The 13,483-nt window shown below is 37.6% G+C and overlaps 1 protein-coding gene across 5 annotated transcripts in view; it reads right to left on the bottom strand.

The window, feature by feature from the left end:
* Positions 1–13,483, bottom strand: part of LOC148654785 (coiled-coil domain-containing protein 91-like) — a 163,610-nt gene that overhangs the window by 122,395 nt on the left and 27,732 nt on the right. For all 5 annotated transcript variants that reach the window (XR_015941144.1, XM_088644722.1, XM_088644723.1 and 2 more), the window contains 2 exons: positions 9,151–9,194; positions 3,371–3,452 (listed from right to left, as the gene is read on the bottom strand). Coding sequence is in view for 4 of the 5 variants with exons in the window: in XM_088644721.1 (XP_088500847.1) it covers positions 3,371–3,452; positions 9,151–9,194 (126 nt within the window). In the remaining variant the exon portion in view is untranslated. The remainder of the gene's footprint in view (positions 1–3,370; positions 3,453–9,150; positions 9,195–13,483) is intronic.

The following is a 13,483-nucleotide window of genomic DNA, read 5'->3' as shown; positions in this document are numbered from 1 at the left end:
TACAGCAAAATCTACAAAGGAATGGTTCACAAATAAACGTATCCAGGTGTTTGAATGGCCAAGTCAAAGTCCAGACCTGAATCCAATCGAGAATCTGTGGAAAGAGCTGAAAACTGCTGTTCACAAACGCTCTCCATCCAACCTCACTGAGCTCGAGCTGTTTTGCAAGGAAGAATGGGCAAGAATTTCAGTCTCTCGATGTGCAAAACTGATAGAGACATACCCCAAGCGACTTGCAGCTGTAATCGCAGCAAAAGGTGGCTCTACAAAGTATTAACGCAAGGGGGCCGAATAATTTTGCACGCCCCACTTTTCATTTTTTTATTAGTTAAAAAAGTTTCAAAAATCCAATAGATTTCGTTCCACTTCACAATTGTGTCCCACTTGTTGGTGATTCTTCACATAAAATAAAAAAATTATATCTTTATGTTTGAAGCCTGAAATGTGGCAAAAGGTTGAAAAGTTCAAGGGGGCCGAATACTTTCGCAAGGCACTGTACAGTATATAACCGAGGCTTAAGACAGGATGTGGAAGTGCTGACCGCCTTGAAAGATCTTTCTTCTGCACAGCTCCTGACGTGCTCCGATCATCTGTCCCACAAACAGAGGAAGTTATCCACTGTTTGATAAAATGTGGCCTCTTAACACTGCTACTGGATTGTTTGATCAGCTATCTCCAATTTTGGTAGGTGACATTCATATCAAGATGTAGCGAAATAGGACTACCTACTGCATAAATCACAATGGCCACCAGACTGCTATTTTTTAATAACACTTTTAGCTATCTTTGCTTTGGGACCACTGCACCATTTTGCATGAAACTTGGCAGGTTTTCTTACACTCAGAGCTGCACCTCACAAGATGCAGCAATACGTACAATATTATTGTAGCAAAGGAGTTGCTCTGCCTGCTGTTGTCCGTCTCACACCAATTGCAGCTCATGAGGCAATTTTCTGCAAACCATGCTGTACAACAGAGAGGCAAATGACAACACTCAGTGAAAGAGTTTTTGGTTTATTTTATTTCACTCAGAGTGTTAAAGTCAATCCATCTCCCTGCTGCCGTCATCTTTCCTGCACCGCAAACCGCTTCAGTGCAAAAACTGTTTGTCCACTTTGTTGTAAGACTTGGTAGGTCTAATTCTAGTTTCCCCTGGTACTTGAAGTTCAATTACACTGCTAAAGTATGTGAGTAGGGACCTCTCTTAAAGGTTGTGTAGTTAAAGTATTTGTTTTCTGTAATCGTTTATGAGCATTCAACAAAGAAAATTCATCATTCAATGTTAGCACTACATGCACAATCACATTGAATAAAAAAGAGCTTCCGTACTGGTTATGTCAGGCCAGATTATGTGTCTTAAACAGAAAAGTAAGACTTTATCATCATGTTTAATACTGTTAAATATTTTTCTGATCAGAATTTACTAGTATATCAGAGAAAACTCTATATTTAGAACTTAAAAAAATTAAAAGTGGTGCATCACATTTCAGGTTTGCAACCAAAACTATGGTATACAGTATATCTGATATCGTATCTGATCTCATTAGTGAGTTTATATTTCAACTGTTGTACCAGTTACACACTGATCCATGCAGATTTTTTGACCAAACAAGTCCTTGTCAGCCCGTATGCACTATGGCATGGAGTCCACCATCAACTGTCATTCTGCAGGAAGGATTGCAACTATCAATCTTTCACACTTGTGTGATGGAGGTGGAAAGAGCTATCTCTGGCGTTATTCCAGGATAACCCATGAATACTTAATTGGCTTAAGATCTGATGACTGTGAAGGCCATGACATATGGATATCATCAACCCGATTGGAAACTGCACATGCTCTGTGGTGAGCACCGCCATCCTGCAAGCATCCCTCCCAACAGGAAAGTAATGCTGTAACATGCTGTGAAGATTACCACTCAAGCTTTGACCCTTTCTTCCAAGGCTTGAGTGCACCCAAACCATGCTAAGAAAAATGTGCTTCACAATATTATAGAGCCACCAGACCCCTTCACTGTCGGAACCAAGCACTCAAGGCTGTACAGATTCTACAGGGTGGAGCCACACGCGCACTCATCTGTTTTTCGAGAACATGGAGAAGGATGATTCATCTGACCCGACCACATTTTGCCGCCGCTCGGTGGCCAATGCCTGTGTTCTTCGCACCACTGGTGTAGCAGTTATGCATTGCTAGGTGTGATGAGCAGTTTGTGCACAGAAACACGACTATGGTATCCCGCTCTGTGGACCTGTCAGTGGACTCTCTTTGAGAAAACTGGCTGCTCATGCCCCAGGTTGAAACGTGCAGCCAATTAATCTGCAGTTGATCGCCTGTTTTATCTTACATACTAAATTTACACCTGGATATCCTGACTCTGGAGCCATAGATACATTTGCCTGTCAAAAGATAGCAGGTTGATCTGTCTAGGTCACTAAAGCTCTTGCCAAACACACTACAATCATCTCCCTTCCAAAGTCACTAAGGTCCTTAAACAGCCATAATTATAGGCAATCAGGCATATCCGGACTTTGTATACATGAGCTTAAGTACACTACAATGTGTCGCACCTAATTAATACATGAGCCACTCCTGTGTGGAAGCTTTTGCTTTTAGTATACTTGGTATCCCTCAGTTACACTGGTGTTTTACCATTTGTTTGCCTACTGCCTGTATCTTTCATGAGAAACAGTGATGCATTTCATTTATATTGTAGTCAGCAGCCATATCACCCTGCACGATCGGCAACCCACTGAAGCTCAGCCGGTGTGAGCCTGGTCAGTACCTGGATGGGAGACCTCCTGGGTAAAACTAAGATTGCTATTGGAAGGTGTGTTAGTAGGAGGCGTTCACCCTGCGGTCTGTGTGGGTCTTAATGCACCAATATAGTGATGAGGACACTATACTGCCAAAAAGGCACTGTATTTCAGACATAAAATCAAGGTCCTGACTCTCTGTGGTGATTAAAAATCCCAGGGTGTTTCTCAAAAAGAGTAGGAGTGTTACCCCAGTGTCCTGGCCAAATTTCCCATTGGCCTTTATCATGGCCTCCTAATAAACCTCATCTATGAATTGACTTCATTATTCTGTTCTTCTACCCACTGATAGCTGGTGTGTGGTGAGCAGACTGGTGCACTATGGCTGCCGTTGCATCATCCAAGTGGGGCTGCAGATTGGTGGTGGTGGAGGGGAGTCTCCATTACCTGTAAAGTGTTTTGAGTGAAGTGTCCAGAAAAGCACTATATAAGTAAAAGGAATTATTCATTATTATTTAATAATGCATGTAAAATAATAAAACACTGGAGCACTGGACGGCATTGGGAACAAGTAATGTCAGAGCAAAACGCAGTGGCTGTCCATTGAAGAATATATTTACCTGAAGAGAAAGCTGCCCATGGTATTGCTGGCGAAACTGGATGTTGTGCGTTTGTATCCCCAAATTCAAACGTCTCAGCAGCCTGGAAAATCAAATGAGTTTGTTTTTGACACCAGACAACAAAAGCCTAGTTACACTGCACATGATAACATACAATGAAAAAACATATCAAAAACTTTTATGAACTGAAAGTGTATATATTGGAAGTTCTAAAACACAAGAACTGTCAATGCAAAAACAACAATACAGCACAAAACATAATACATTTACAGCACTAGAAAAGGCCTGAATGCTGAAATCATCAGTATGGTGTATTTGTGTTAGAAGAGCATTATTTAGTCCCGGTTAAGAATTAATGTACTTTCTTTGGTAACATGCCTCCTGGAAAAGGGCACAAAAATGTTAGACAATATGTCCAAAAAATAAAAGCAGCACATTTAAAAACTTCTTTGGCAGGAATGTTGTCGTTTTTTCCAGACACAACAGAAATACCATTTGTAACTAGAAAAATAAATCACAATCTGTGTCAAGGCTAGGAAAAATTATTTGATTTGCATCTTCATCAATGCTGATACTGAAGACCTATGTAGTGGCAATTTGTGTACATTCCGGAATTACTATGATTTTTTTCCTTTATTGAAAATCTTAAATCACAGTATTTTCCTTTACAAATGAGACTTCGCTCAGTATTCCACATTAACTCAGACTGTAATATTGCTCTTTCGTTCCAGTCCTGTTGGTTCATCGTGTTTTTCCATTTTTTTGGAATAATCAGTTTTAAGTGCATTGTGAAGTAACTTAAAATAACTTAAATAACTTAAAAAGTAAAAATAACTGTACTGTGAGCTTGTCTTTTAACATGTTGTTGTAGAAAATTAGTTTAAATTATTAGTTTACCTGTGCATACACCAAGAAAGAGAAACTTTTAGGCATGTCTTTATATTTTTAACCCATAATTTCTTTTTCTGAGACAAAACCATTTGATTGTATTGGAATTGAATCATTTAAAATAAAATGTCCTGGAATTACATTTGGTAATAACGTAAATACACCTTTTATTAATTCCATATTAACCCTTTTATGGTCATTAATCCATGACATTGTTAATAAACTAGTTATAAATACTGTTATTAACATAACTTTCAGCTTTCTTGTGATGTCACTTTTCTCAGTAACAATTACAACTACAGTACTAACATTTATGTAACTAGTCTATAGTTGATAGACTTAAGCTAATAATACCTAAATAAACATTAATGAAGTATTTGTTAACAATTATTACTGAACCCTAACATAAAAAGTTGCAATTTTTTCATTACAATGAGACTTGCTGAGCATACACCAAATAAAACAAATGGTTTTCCATTTTATAGTATGTTAAAAACTCATTCACCATCTCAGAAAATGTTACACTACAGCTAGATTCCAGTTTGCTCATGCATGATCTGTAACAGCAGATCCCTTTTCATCTGCAGAACTTGACAAACTATGACACCCTTTCTCCGTTTGTCATGATTTCCGAATCTTCTATTTTTGCTTTTGAGCGTTTTGCTTATAAAATGAATTTAGAAAATGCTCAAATATCACATTACATAGTCTGTCAACACTGGTACGAATTAATTACTCATGCTGTCATTCCTGAAATATCTGCCAATTGTAATGAGGTGTGCTGCCATCCACTAAATGGTGCTGGATCATATTTAATTAGGGTATCTACTGAAAGTATGACTAAACAACAGAGATTAGTGTCATTAAATCCTGACCCCAATCTCCACCAGTCTTATGTACTGTACTGTATGTATAAAGGAAAAGAAACAGACGAAATTGGCTAAATAATTTTAGGTTTACTGTAAAACCTGCATATATGAATATATTTATAGGTATTGTATAACATATTAATAATAAACCACATTTTACATAACACCTTTTTTCTGCTAATCATAGATTTACCTCAATATTACATGAACTCACTTGTAATAAAACAAGCTTTAAGAATATATTTAATAACATGCGGTTCAATTTGGAGTACAAAAAGGCACACTATAATTTGGAGGCACACTATAATAGACTAGACACAATTCAGTTCAAATAAGCTTATATTATTAAACACTATGGAGACATGTAGAAACAAGTTCATGGTTGAATGTTGCTGAGCAAATCTGGTTTTGTAATAAATTGCCTTTACTTTCATAAATTGCTTTATTCTGTCCCACTAAACAGCAGAAGGTTTTTTCCAAGTGATCTCTTTCTCCAAAATAATGTTAGCAGGAAACCATTTTGCACCAAATGGTGTTACATTATTATAGCTGTTCAATACATCAGAACTCCTGATCAAGAGCTAATACAAAACATTGAATCAATTTCTCAAAAGGCACTATTGGGTCTTGCATTAATAAGTGAATTGTTCTGCAAAGATATGACCGTCATCATTCAAACTAATATGTAACTATGTTCCTTATATAGTGCATCCTAATAATTATGGTTCCACCTTGTGGTGAATTTTTTTTCCCCTGCCTTCAGAGACTCCCGACCCCAAATGTGTACCTTACTTTCAAGCACAGTGGATTCACGCCTAAATGAGATGGGGTTTTTTTTCAGAAGCAGCTGTAAGGCTTTATAATCACCTTGAATATATATGTGGAATCCCTGAAAATGAGTGAAATTAAAACTCTCAGCAACATGCCACTAATTTTTACTGAGGCAGCGTTCAGGAGAAATGGTTAGGTTTCTCCGTTTGTTAATATGCTTACTCTAATAAATAGCATCACTTAAACCCACATGTCTGGTAAACAAGTGTTGGTTGAAATGTGCTTTCATGAATGCTGAATTCAAGACTGGTAAGTACAATTTAATGTTAAAGATTAATTTTAAACAAACTTGAGTTTCAGTCCTCAAATCTGCCCCTTTAAAAAAAATTTAGTAAATTCAGTAGAACGAAGGGTATACTATAAAAATATGATGTCATGTTTCTCTCCACTGCTCTACGTACATACATTTAGTTTGTCTTGTTTTTATGAGGTGCACCACAGCATAGAGCCAAACCTCAGAGCAGAATACCACATTTCTGGCCTTTAAAGGAGGAGAAGGGAAGACTTTTAAATTAAATAGTGTTGGAAAGGTTCCTTCCCATCTGGGCAGAGAACCGCCCAGTTGTCCGGACACTGAATCACTAGTTGAGCCTGTATCATTTTATCTCAGTGGTGAAATTCATTGAACCAGCCAAGTAAGCAAATTAGGTATGTACTCTTAGGTACTGAATGACCTGGTAGCTGGAAAACCTAGGTGGTGTGGTTTAGGAAACTATTAATATACTGTAGAAGGAAGAGCTAGTAGCTGGGAAAAAGAGGTACCAAAGAGCACCAAAGACAATATGTGGTACATCTGGTACCTTGCAATCATACTGTATCCTTACTGTGGTGTCCCATTTTGTGAGATTACAAAGACAAGCAAACACAGTTTTAAATATCTTGTAAAAAATGTGAATGCTCAAACTGAAGACTTCTAAGGGTAAGATACCAGCTATAGCAAATCTTAGCAAAAACTAAAAAGAAAAAAATTGAAAATATGTTGATTGCAAAAGTATTTAAGCAATATTTTTTACACCAACTGAAATGTAGCTTTGACATGCTACTTTTAAAGGTGCTATATAAACCATTTTCTGTTGTTTTAAGCACCTTTGGTAGGATTTACACTATCAAGTATTTATAAGTAAGACTCTACTAACTTTGCACACTTTACCAATCTACCACATTTGGACTCGCAGCTGATTTTCACAAGCTGTTAGGCGATCACTTACAAACAGCCATTTTCAAGTTCACGTTCCACAGAATCCCAAAAGCACTCAAGTCAAGACTTCACTGGGCTGCTTAAGTACATTCACATTCTTATTCTTAAGCCGATCCAGAGCAACTCTGGCCTTGTGCTTTGGATCACTGTCCTGCTGAAAGGTGAATTTCTGTCCCAGTTTTAGGTCTGAAGCAGGTTTTCCTCTATGAATTGCCAATATTTGGCTCCATCTATGTTTCCATCAGTCTTGACCAGATTCCCAGTCCCTGCTGATGAGAAACAGAACTATAAAATAATGCTGCCACCACCATGCTTGACAGCAGGGATGGTGCTGACTGAGTGATGCACTGTGTTGGTTTGCCTCAGATGTAACGCTTTGCATTCAGACCGAAGAAAATTCAATTCTGTCTTCTCTAATCACAAAACCTTCTGCCACACATTTATAGGGGTTTTGAAATGGGTTTGTCATCCTGCTATACATGCCAGCTTTTTGAAGGGATTGGGATATTGACGACCCGTGGACATTTTCTCCCATTGGATTCAAAGTGTTTACTTTCCCAGCTGCTAGGTTTTGAGGGACAGCCTGAATTAGGCAGTTTCTGCGTGCTTACCACTTCTTAATGATCAACCTCACCATGCTGGTAGAGATATTAAAGGCCTTTGAAATGTTCAATACCCTTCTTCTCCAAATCTGTGCCTTCATACAACTTTAACCGAAGTTGTTTTGAAAGTGTCTTGGACATAATGATAGTCTTTATCTGACATTCACTACCTGACTAAGAATCCATAAGGAGATGGGTGTTTGTATTCTGAAAACATGTTAACCTCTATTATTTCACACTGAGACCACTCCAGGAATTGTATGCCTTTTTAAGGTACCTCTTTGCCCATAAGTAAGTTAGGTTTGCCACAGCAAAGGTTTGAATACTTTTTACATATTTTCTTCTGTCTTTGTTTTCTCATTTAAATGCACAGAGTGTGCCATGTATATAACAAATATTGTTACTTCAAAGTGCCAGGACTGCAAACTTTAAAGCAATAAACTGTGTGAAGTTTGTGATTACTTTTACAAGGCACTGTCTGGAGCTGGTGTACAGTGGGACCCAAAAACCAGCTTACACAAAGAATGTGTACTTCTGCAGTAGGTGTGGTATGATTCTTCTGAAGATCGAATTGGAAGTGTCATGAATAAATTATGCTTGTTTTAAGTCTGCATTATTATGGGAACTACAGTACAGCCCTGGAGGATTGTTTCTTTCAGCAAGTCTTACAGGAAGGCTATGATCAACACAGAACGTTTTCCAAAGTCTGTGTTTCACATCTGTGGAAAAGGAACCCTGATTAAACCCTGCGACACAGATTCAAAAGCAGTTGCAAGACTGATTGATTACGTTATGGAACTCTACCGCTTAGCTATGTGAGATTGAAGACATAGGGAGCTTGAAACATTTACCAAGAAACAAATTAATATTCCACACACACTAAAAAAAAGTAATGGAATTGCATTTAATTTGCTTAGAAAGATCTTGTATGAAAACAGAATTCATCTCCCTGAAGATAATTAGTATAATTCCCAAACTACACACATCTTTCTTTTTAGGTCTCTGTACTAATTGTACATGTCTGTAATTGGTGTCATCATTATTCTGTAACAAATAACTACATGCAGTAACATGCCAGATGGTGTAGCTTTGATCATGTTTTATGGCTTGCCTGCCCATGGTTATTTCAGACTGCCCAGGTTTCTTGGCATCCTTCTTCAACCCCCATTCGCCTCCAATCTCTCCACTGCACCTTCCCAGAAATCTCACCTGGCAGACCTTCATGTGTTTTATGAGCAGCAGAAAATACTTTGAAGGGGCATCCATACATTCAAACTCCTAAAAACAGGTTCATTACCTGACGCCCTCCCGTCTGCTTACAACGAAAATCCATAATTTGCACGTTACAAATAAATAAAATGTTTAATGTGGAACGTTTTTTTAAAAACATACCTCGAACCCGCCAAAATCATCGTCATCCATTCTTCGGCAAACACCTAGAAGGCAAAAAAACAACAACCCCAAAATTAAACTTTATTTATAGAACAAAGAAAAAACTTTTTGACATTTACATTTCTGAGATCCTGAAAGAGTTCTTTAACTCAGTCAGTCTGAAGGGACCAACTTGAGGGTTTCCGAATCCCTAGACAAAATTCTTCAGAGGGGTGGAGGAAGCAAGGCTGAGATTAAGAATTGTGTGACCCCTCCAGTTGTTACTGGAGTCTGTCCTCACAGGATTTCAGTATTTGGTTTTCCTAGGACATCTACCGGACCCTCGTGACTTTTCTGATGTATTCGGCATATTAAGCAAATACTCTTGTAAAAATAAATTAAATTACAATTAGATTACTTCCATTCCCAACTTAGGTAAAGGTTTATTTCAGCATGTTTTTCCATAAGTAAGGTTATGTTAGAAGCGCCCTTTCTCACTTGTTCCATGAGCAAATACTCCTTGTTATATTTATAAACAAAAACATTCTGCTTAATGAACTAAATTTTACAAAACTAAAATTAAGATAATTAAACATTAAAATAACTATTAGATATACACAGAATTTGGTGCAACATTGTAGACAGAATTGCTTTTTGCAAATTTATAAATACATTTCATTGCCCTACACTGTACCGTTCTGTAATTAAACACAATATGAAATATATGACTAAGGGATGGGTTAGTCACAATTTTTAGTGAAAAAGTGTGAAGTGATATTCAGAGGTAACCATCATGTACTGTATGTGAGAACAAAGCACATAAAATGACGTCCTGGTGGATACTGGTGATGGCCGCATGGAGCTTACTTCACACTAGTCATCTGCAGAAGGTACACAAGTGGAATTGAAGTATGTCAAGTACAGTACCCCACAGAGGGGGTGTATATTATTAGTAGCAGTATTAGTTGCATCAGAAGGCTGAGAAAAAATTCTTTAAATCCCTCTTTAAAGCATTGATATAACCTTTGTTTCTGTCATCTTAGTCCTTGTGATTTTAATGATGAAGATGAAAATACAAATATAGGGGGGAAAAGTGGTAGCATAGGTTATATGGTACATGTGCACTTCAGGTATTCATTTTCTGTTATAATGTATATGTCACAGGCCCACTAATCGACACAGTCATAAACTGCTCCTGCAGGAATTCAATCAAGAAACAAACTGTGTTAGGGGAATTTAACTTGGGTAGGAGAACCACTGCAGACATTTCTGATTCTATATATTTGGTGTCCTTGTTATAACCAGCATCTACTCATAGACTCAGAATAACTTTATGTCACCATCCTTGTTTTATTAACCCACCCTCCTAAAACAGAACAGATTGTTGTGATTGTTTACTACACACAAAGTCTGTAATTTTTTTAAACATTGTTCAAAGATCCAATTTCTGCGTATGTCGTCTGTATTTGTTATGGCACTACTACGCCATGTGCTTATGTTTTCCTAAACAGGGCTGTTCACACATTGTAGGTTTCATGCACTATTATTAAAAACCGCATTTTAAAACAATTTATTTTTAGCAGTCTCAGTTAGAAGTCTTGAATCACAACTTGGGTACAGACACAGTCACCAGTTCCCTAACCTACAAAACCAGCACAGCTATTAAAGTCTTGTAAACTTTTTTGATTCCAAAGACGAAGACACCACTAGACAAGTGCTACATATTTAAAGTATTTTCTCAGTCTGTAGCATTAATTTGGGATCACTGCGAATGCGTTTTAAGACTCTCCTACCAGACGAGACAAAGTAATTACAAGAATCATTTAAAAATTCAAAGCAGACCTTGGCAAGACCCTAAGCTCCTTGGCTTGGCTGGTTGTGCTCTAAAGCATAAAATCAACACTCAAAAAACCAGAAAACCATAACTTGGTGGGTGACATTGACAGCACCGTGTTACCACGAGACTTTATGTAATGTTTAAGTTGTTCATCTTTCCGAGGCTTTGATATAGTTCTATTCCTCTTGTACACTGCACTGGTTTATAGCATTTATGATTTTTCAGGATAATCACCGATGATTTATTCAAAAGCATATTGTAATATTGTACTTACATATCTCTTGTAGATATAATCCCTCTCATAAACGATTCAGGCTATCTCAAGTGATCTACTGAACTTGTCATATTGTTGGAACAAAAAAAACTTCTATTTCTATTCAAATAGAAAAGTTTGATAAAAATAAGAGTACATCACCAAGTACATCATTCGACCACCTTCTAATGTTTCCTTGTGTGTCTGAGTATTTGTAATGGTAAAACTGAAAATGTAAGCAAGTTAAGGAATGAGAGGAAGCCATTCAGCCCCTGTTATTCATTTGGTTGTTGGTAATTTATCGATCCTAGAATCTCACTCAGCCATTTCTTGATTGATAACAGAGTGTCAGGTTCAGCCATACTGGTGGGCTGTTTGTTCCAGAGCCGATGACTCATGGCACAAGACGTGCCCGAAAAGTAAAGCATCTGGAACAAATGGATGAGCCAATTAAAATGAAGTCAAGCCATTTAAAGCCTTGCTGTTAAAGTAACTTAGAACTCATTGCTTTTGACAATTTCAAAGCTTCAAAGAAGCTTACTCTGGGGGGTTGCGAGCTGAAAGATGTCTGTGGAAGGGTGTGAGCTCAAGACAGACAGATTGCTGTGGATGAGTATGAGCTCAAGACAGACAGATTGCTGTGGATGGGTGTGAGCACTTCTGTGGGCAGTGTTGACAGAGAGAGCTGCTTTACTCTGCTTGATACCAAGTGTCCCACAGGGCATTGGCACGTGTATTTTTCCACAGGAAAGCACACATGGTCTTCATCTCAATGATGCTGGTTCAAAGGCTGCAGTTTGGATGCCAAGTTGACTAGAAAATAACTGTTACAATTCTAACTAAAATGTAAATAACTGGAAAATGTAAATAAAGAAAATGGGGTAAAAAAATATCCAGCGATTCAGCAAAGTAAAGCTCTTTATTGAATAAGAAAATAAGCAACAGGTCCATACAATTCTGTCAGATTTCAAGCCTGTAATCAATAGGTCTGCATGAGAACACCTGGATTTTTCACAGATGATGGGTAGTTGCAGTCTTTTAAAGTAACAGGTCTGAACAAAATCAGACATCTGCAGGTGTCTTTTAAAAATGACATTAGTTCTATTTGAAAGGCTAAAAGCAGAAATGTACAGTAAAAAATAAAAACACTAATCATTATAAAAAATCTGTTGCTGTTCTGGAGCTCAGACAAAAGAATCAGCAACATACTTGTGTATAAAGGAACGCCCTACACTGACAGGATAAAATAATCTTTTTAGTCTATAACAGGGAAAACTATAAGGAGACCTGATTCAAGTACTGTATCTCAATGGCACAGACAGAATATACAGTGAAACACAAACCATAAGACACAAGTAGAAATTATATTGAAGAACATATAAAATGGAGAACAGCAGGCACTTAAAAAGCTACCTGGCTTATTTCAAGATTGATTGGATGAAATTCTCAAATCAATTGTCTACTAAAAGGAAAATGATAGGTTGAATGGTATCTTCTCATTTGTAACTGTTCTTATGCTCTTATGTTCTTTAGTTTTACAATTACAATTACTAGTGAGACTATTACAATTAGTCTCACTAGGAAAATCAGACCTTAAACTTACTTATGGAACCGCCTGCAATTTTGACTTTTACTTTATCAGGTTCACGGGAAGCTTTGTAAATTGTACCAAGTTGTCTAATTATCCACTTGGGGTACTATTATTATTAGCATTCTCTGCTCATTATAGTTAATGGTTGTAAAGAAAATCTGTAAAATTGCTTTTAAAGCAAAGAATTAAAGCACTATTTACTGATCCATATTTGAAAACTTCCTAACTCTAATAAACCTAGTACATTTGGGATTTTCTTTAATGTATCTTTAGGGAGAGAGCAGAACGTTTTGCCAGCAGCCAAATCACCCTGCAACTCACAACTGGCAATCCCCTGAAGCTCAGCAGGTGTGAGCCTGGTCAGTATCTGGATGGGAGACCTCCTGGGAAAGCTAAGGCTGCTGCTAAAAGAGGTGCTATTGGGATCAGTAAGGAGTGGTCTGTGTGGGTCTTAATACCCCAGTACAGCGATGAGGTGAATATACTGTAAAATGGCACCATCCTTTGGATGAGACATAAAACCGACATCCTGACTCACTGTGGTCATTAAAAATCCCAGTGTCTTTCTTGAAAAGAGCAGGGGTGTTAGCCTGGTATGCTGGTCAAATTTCTCCCTGGCCTTTATCAATCATTGCATCCTAATAATCCCCGTCTATGAATTTGTTTCATCACT

The sequence above is a fragment of the Lepisosteus platostomus genome, chromosome 9, assembly GCF_059453375.1.
Source record: "Lepisosteus platostomus isolate fLepPlt1 chromosome 9, fLepPlt1.hap1, whole genome shotgun sequence".
Classification (NCBI taxonomy): domain Eukaryota; kingdom Metazoa; phylum Chordata; class Actinopteri; order Semionotiformes; family Lepisosteidae; genus Lepisosteus; species Lepisosteus platostomus.
This window is presented reverse-complemented; position numbering and strand designations above follow the sequence as displayed.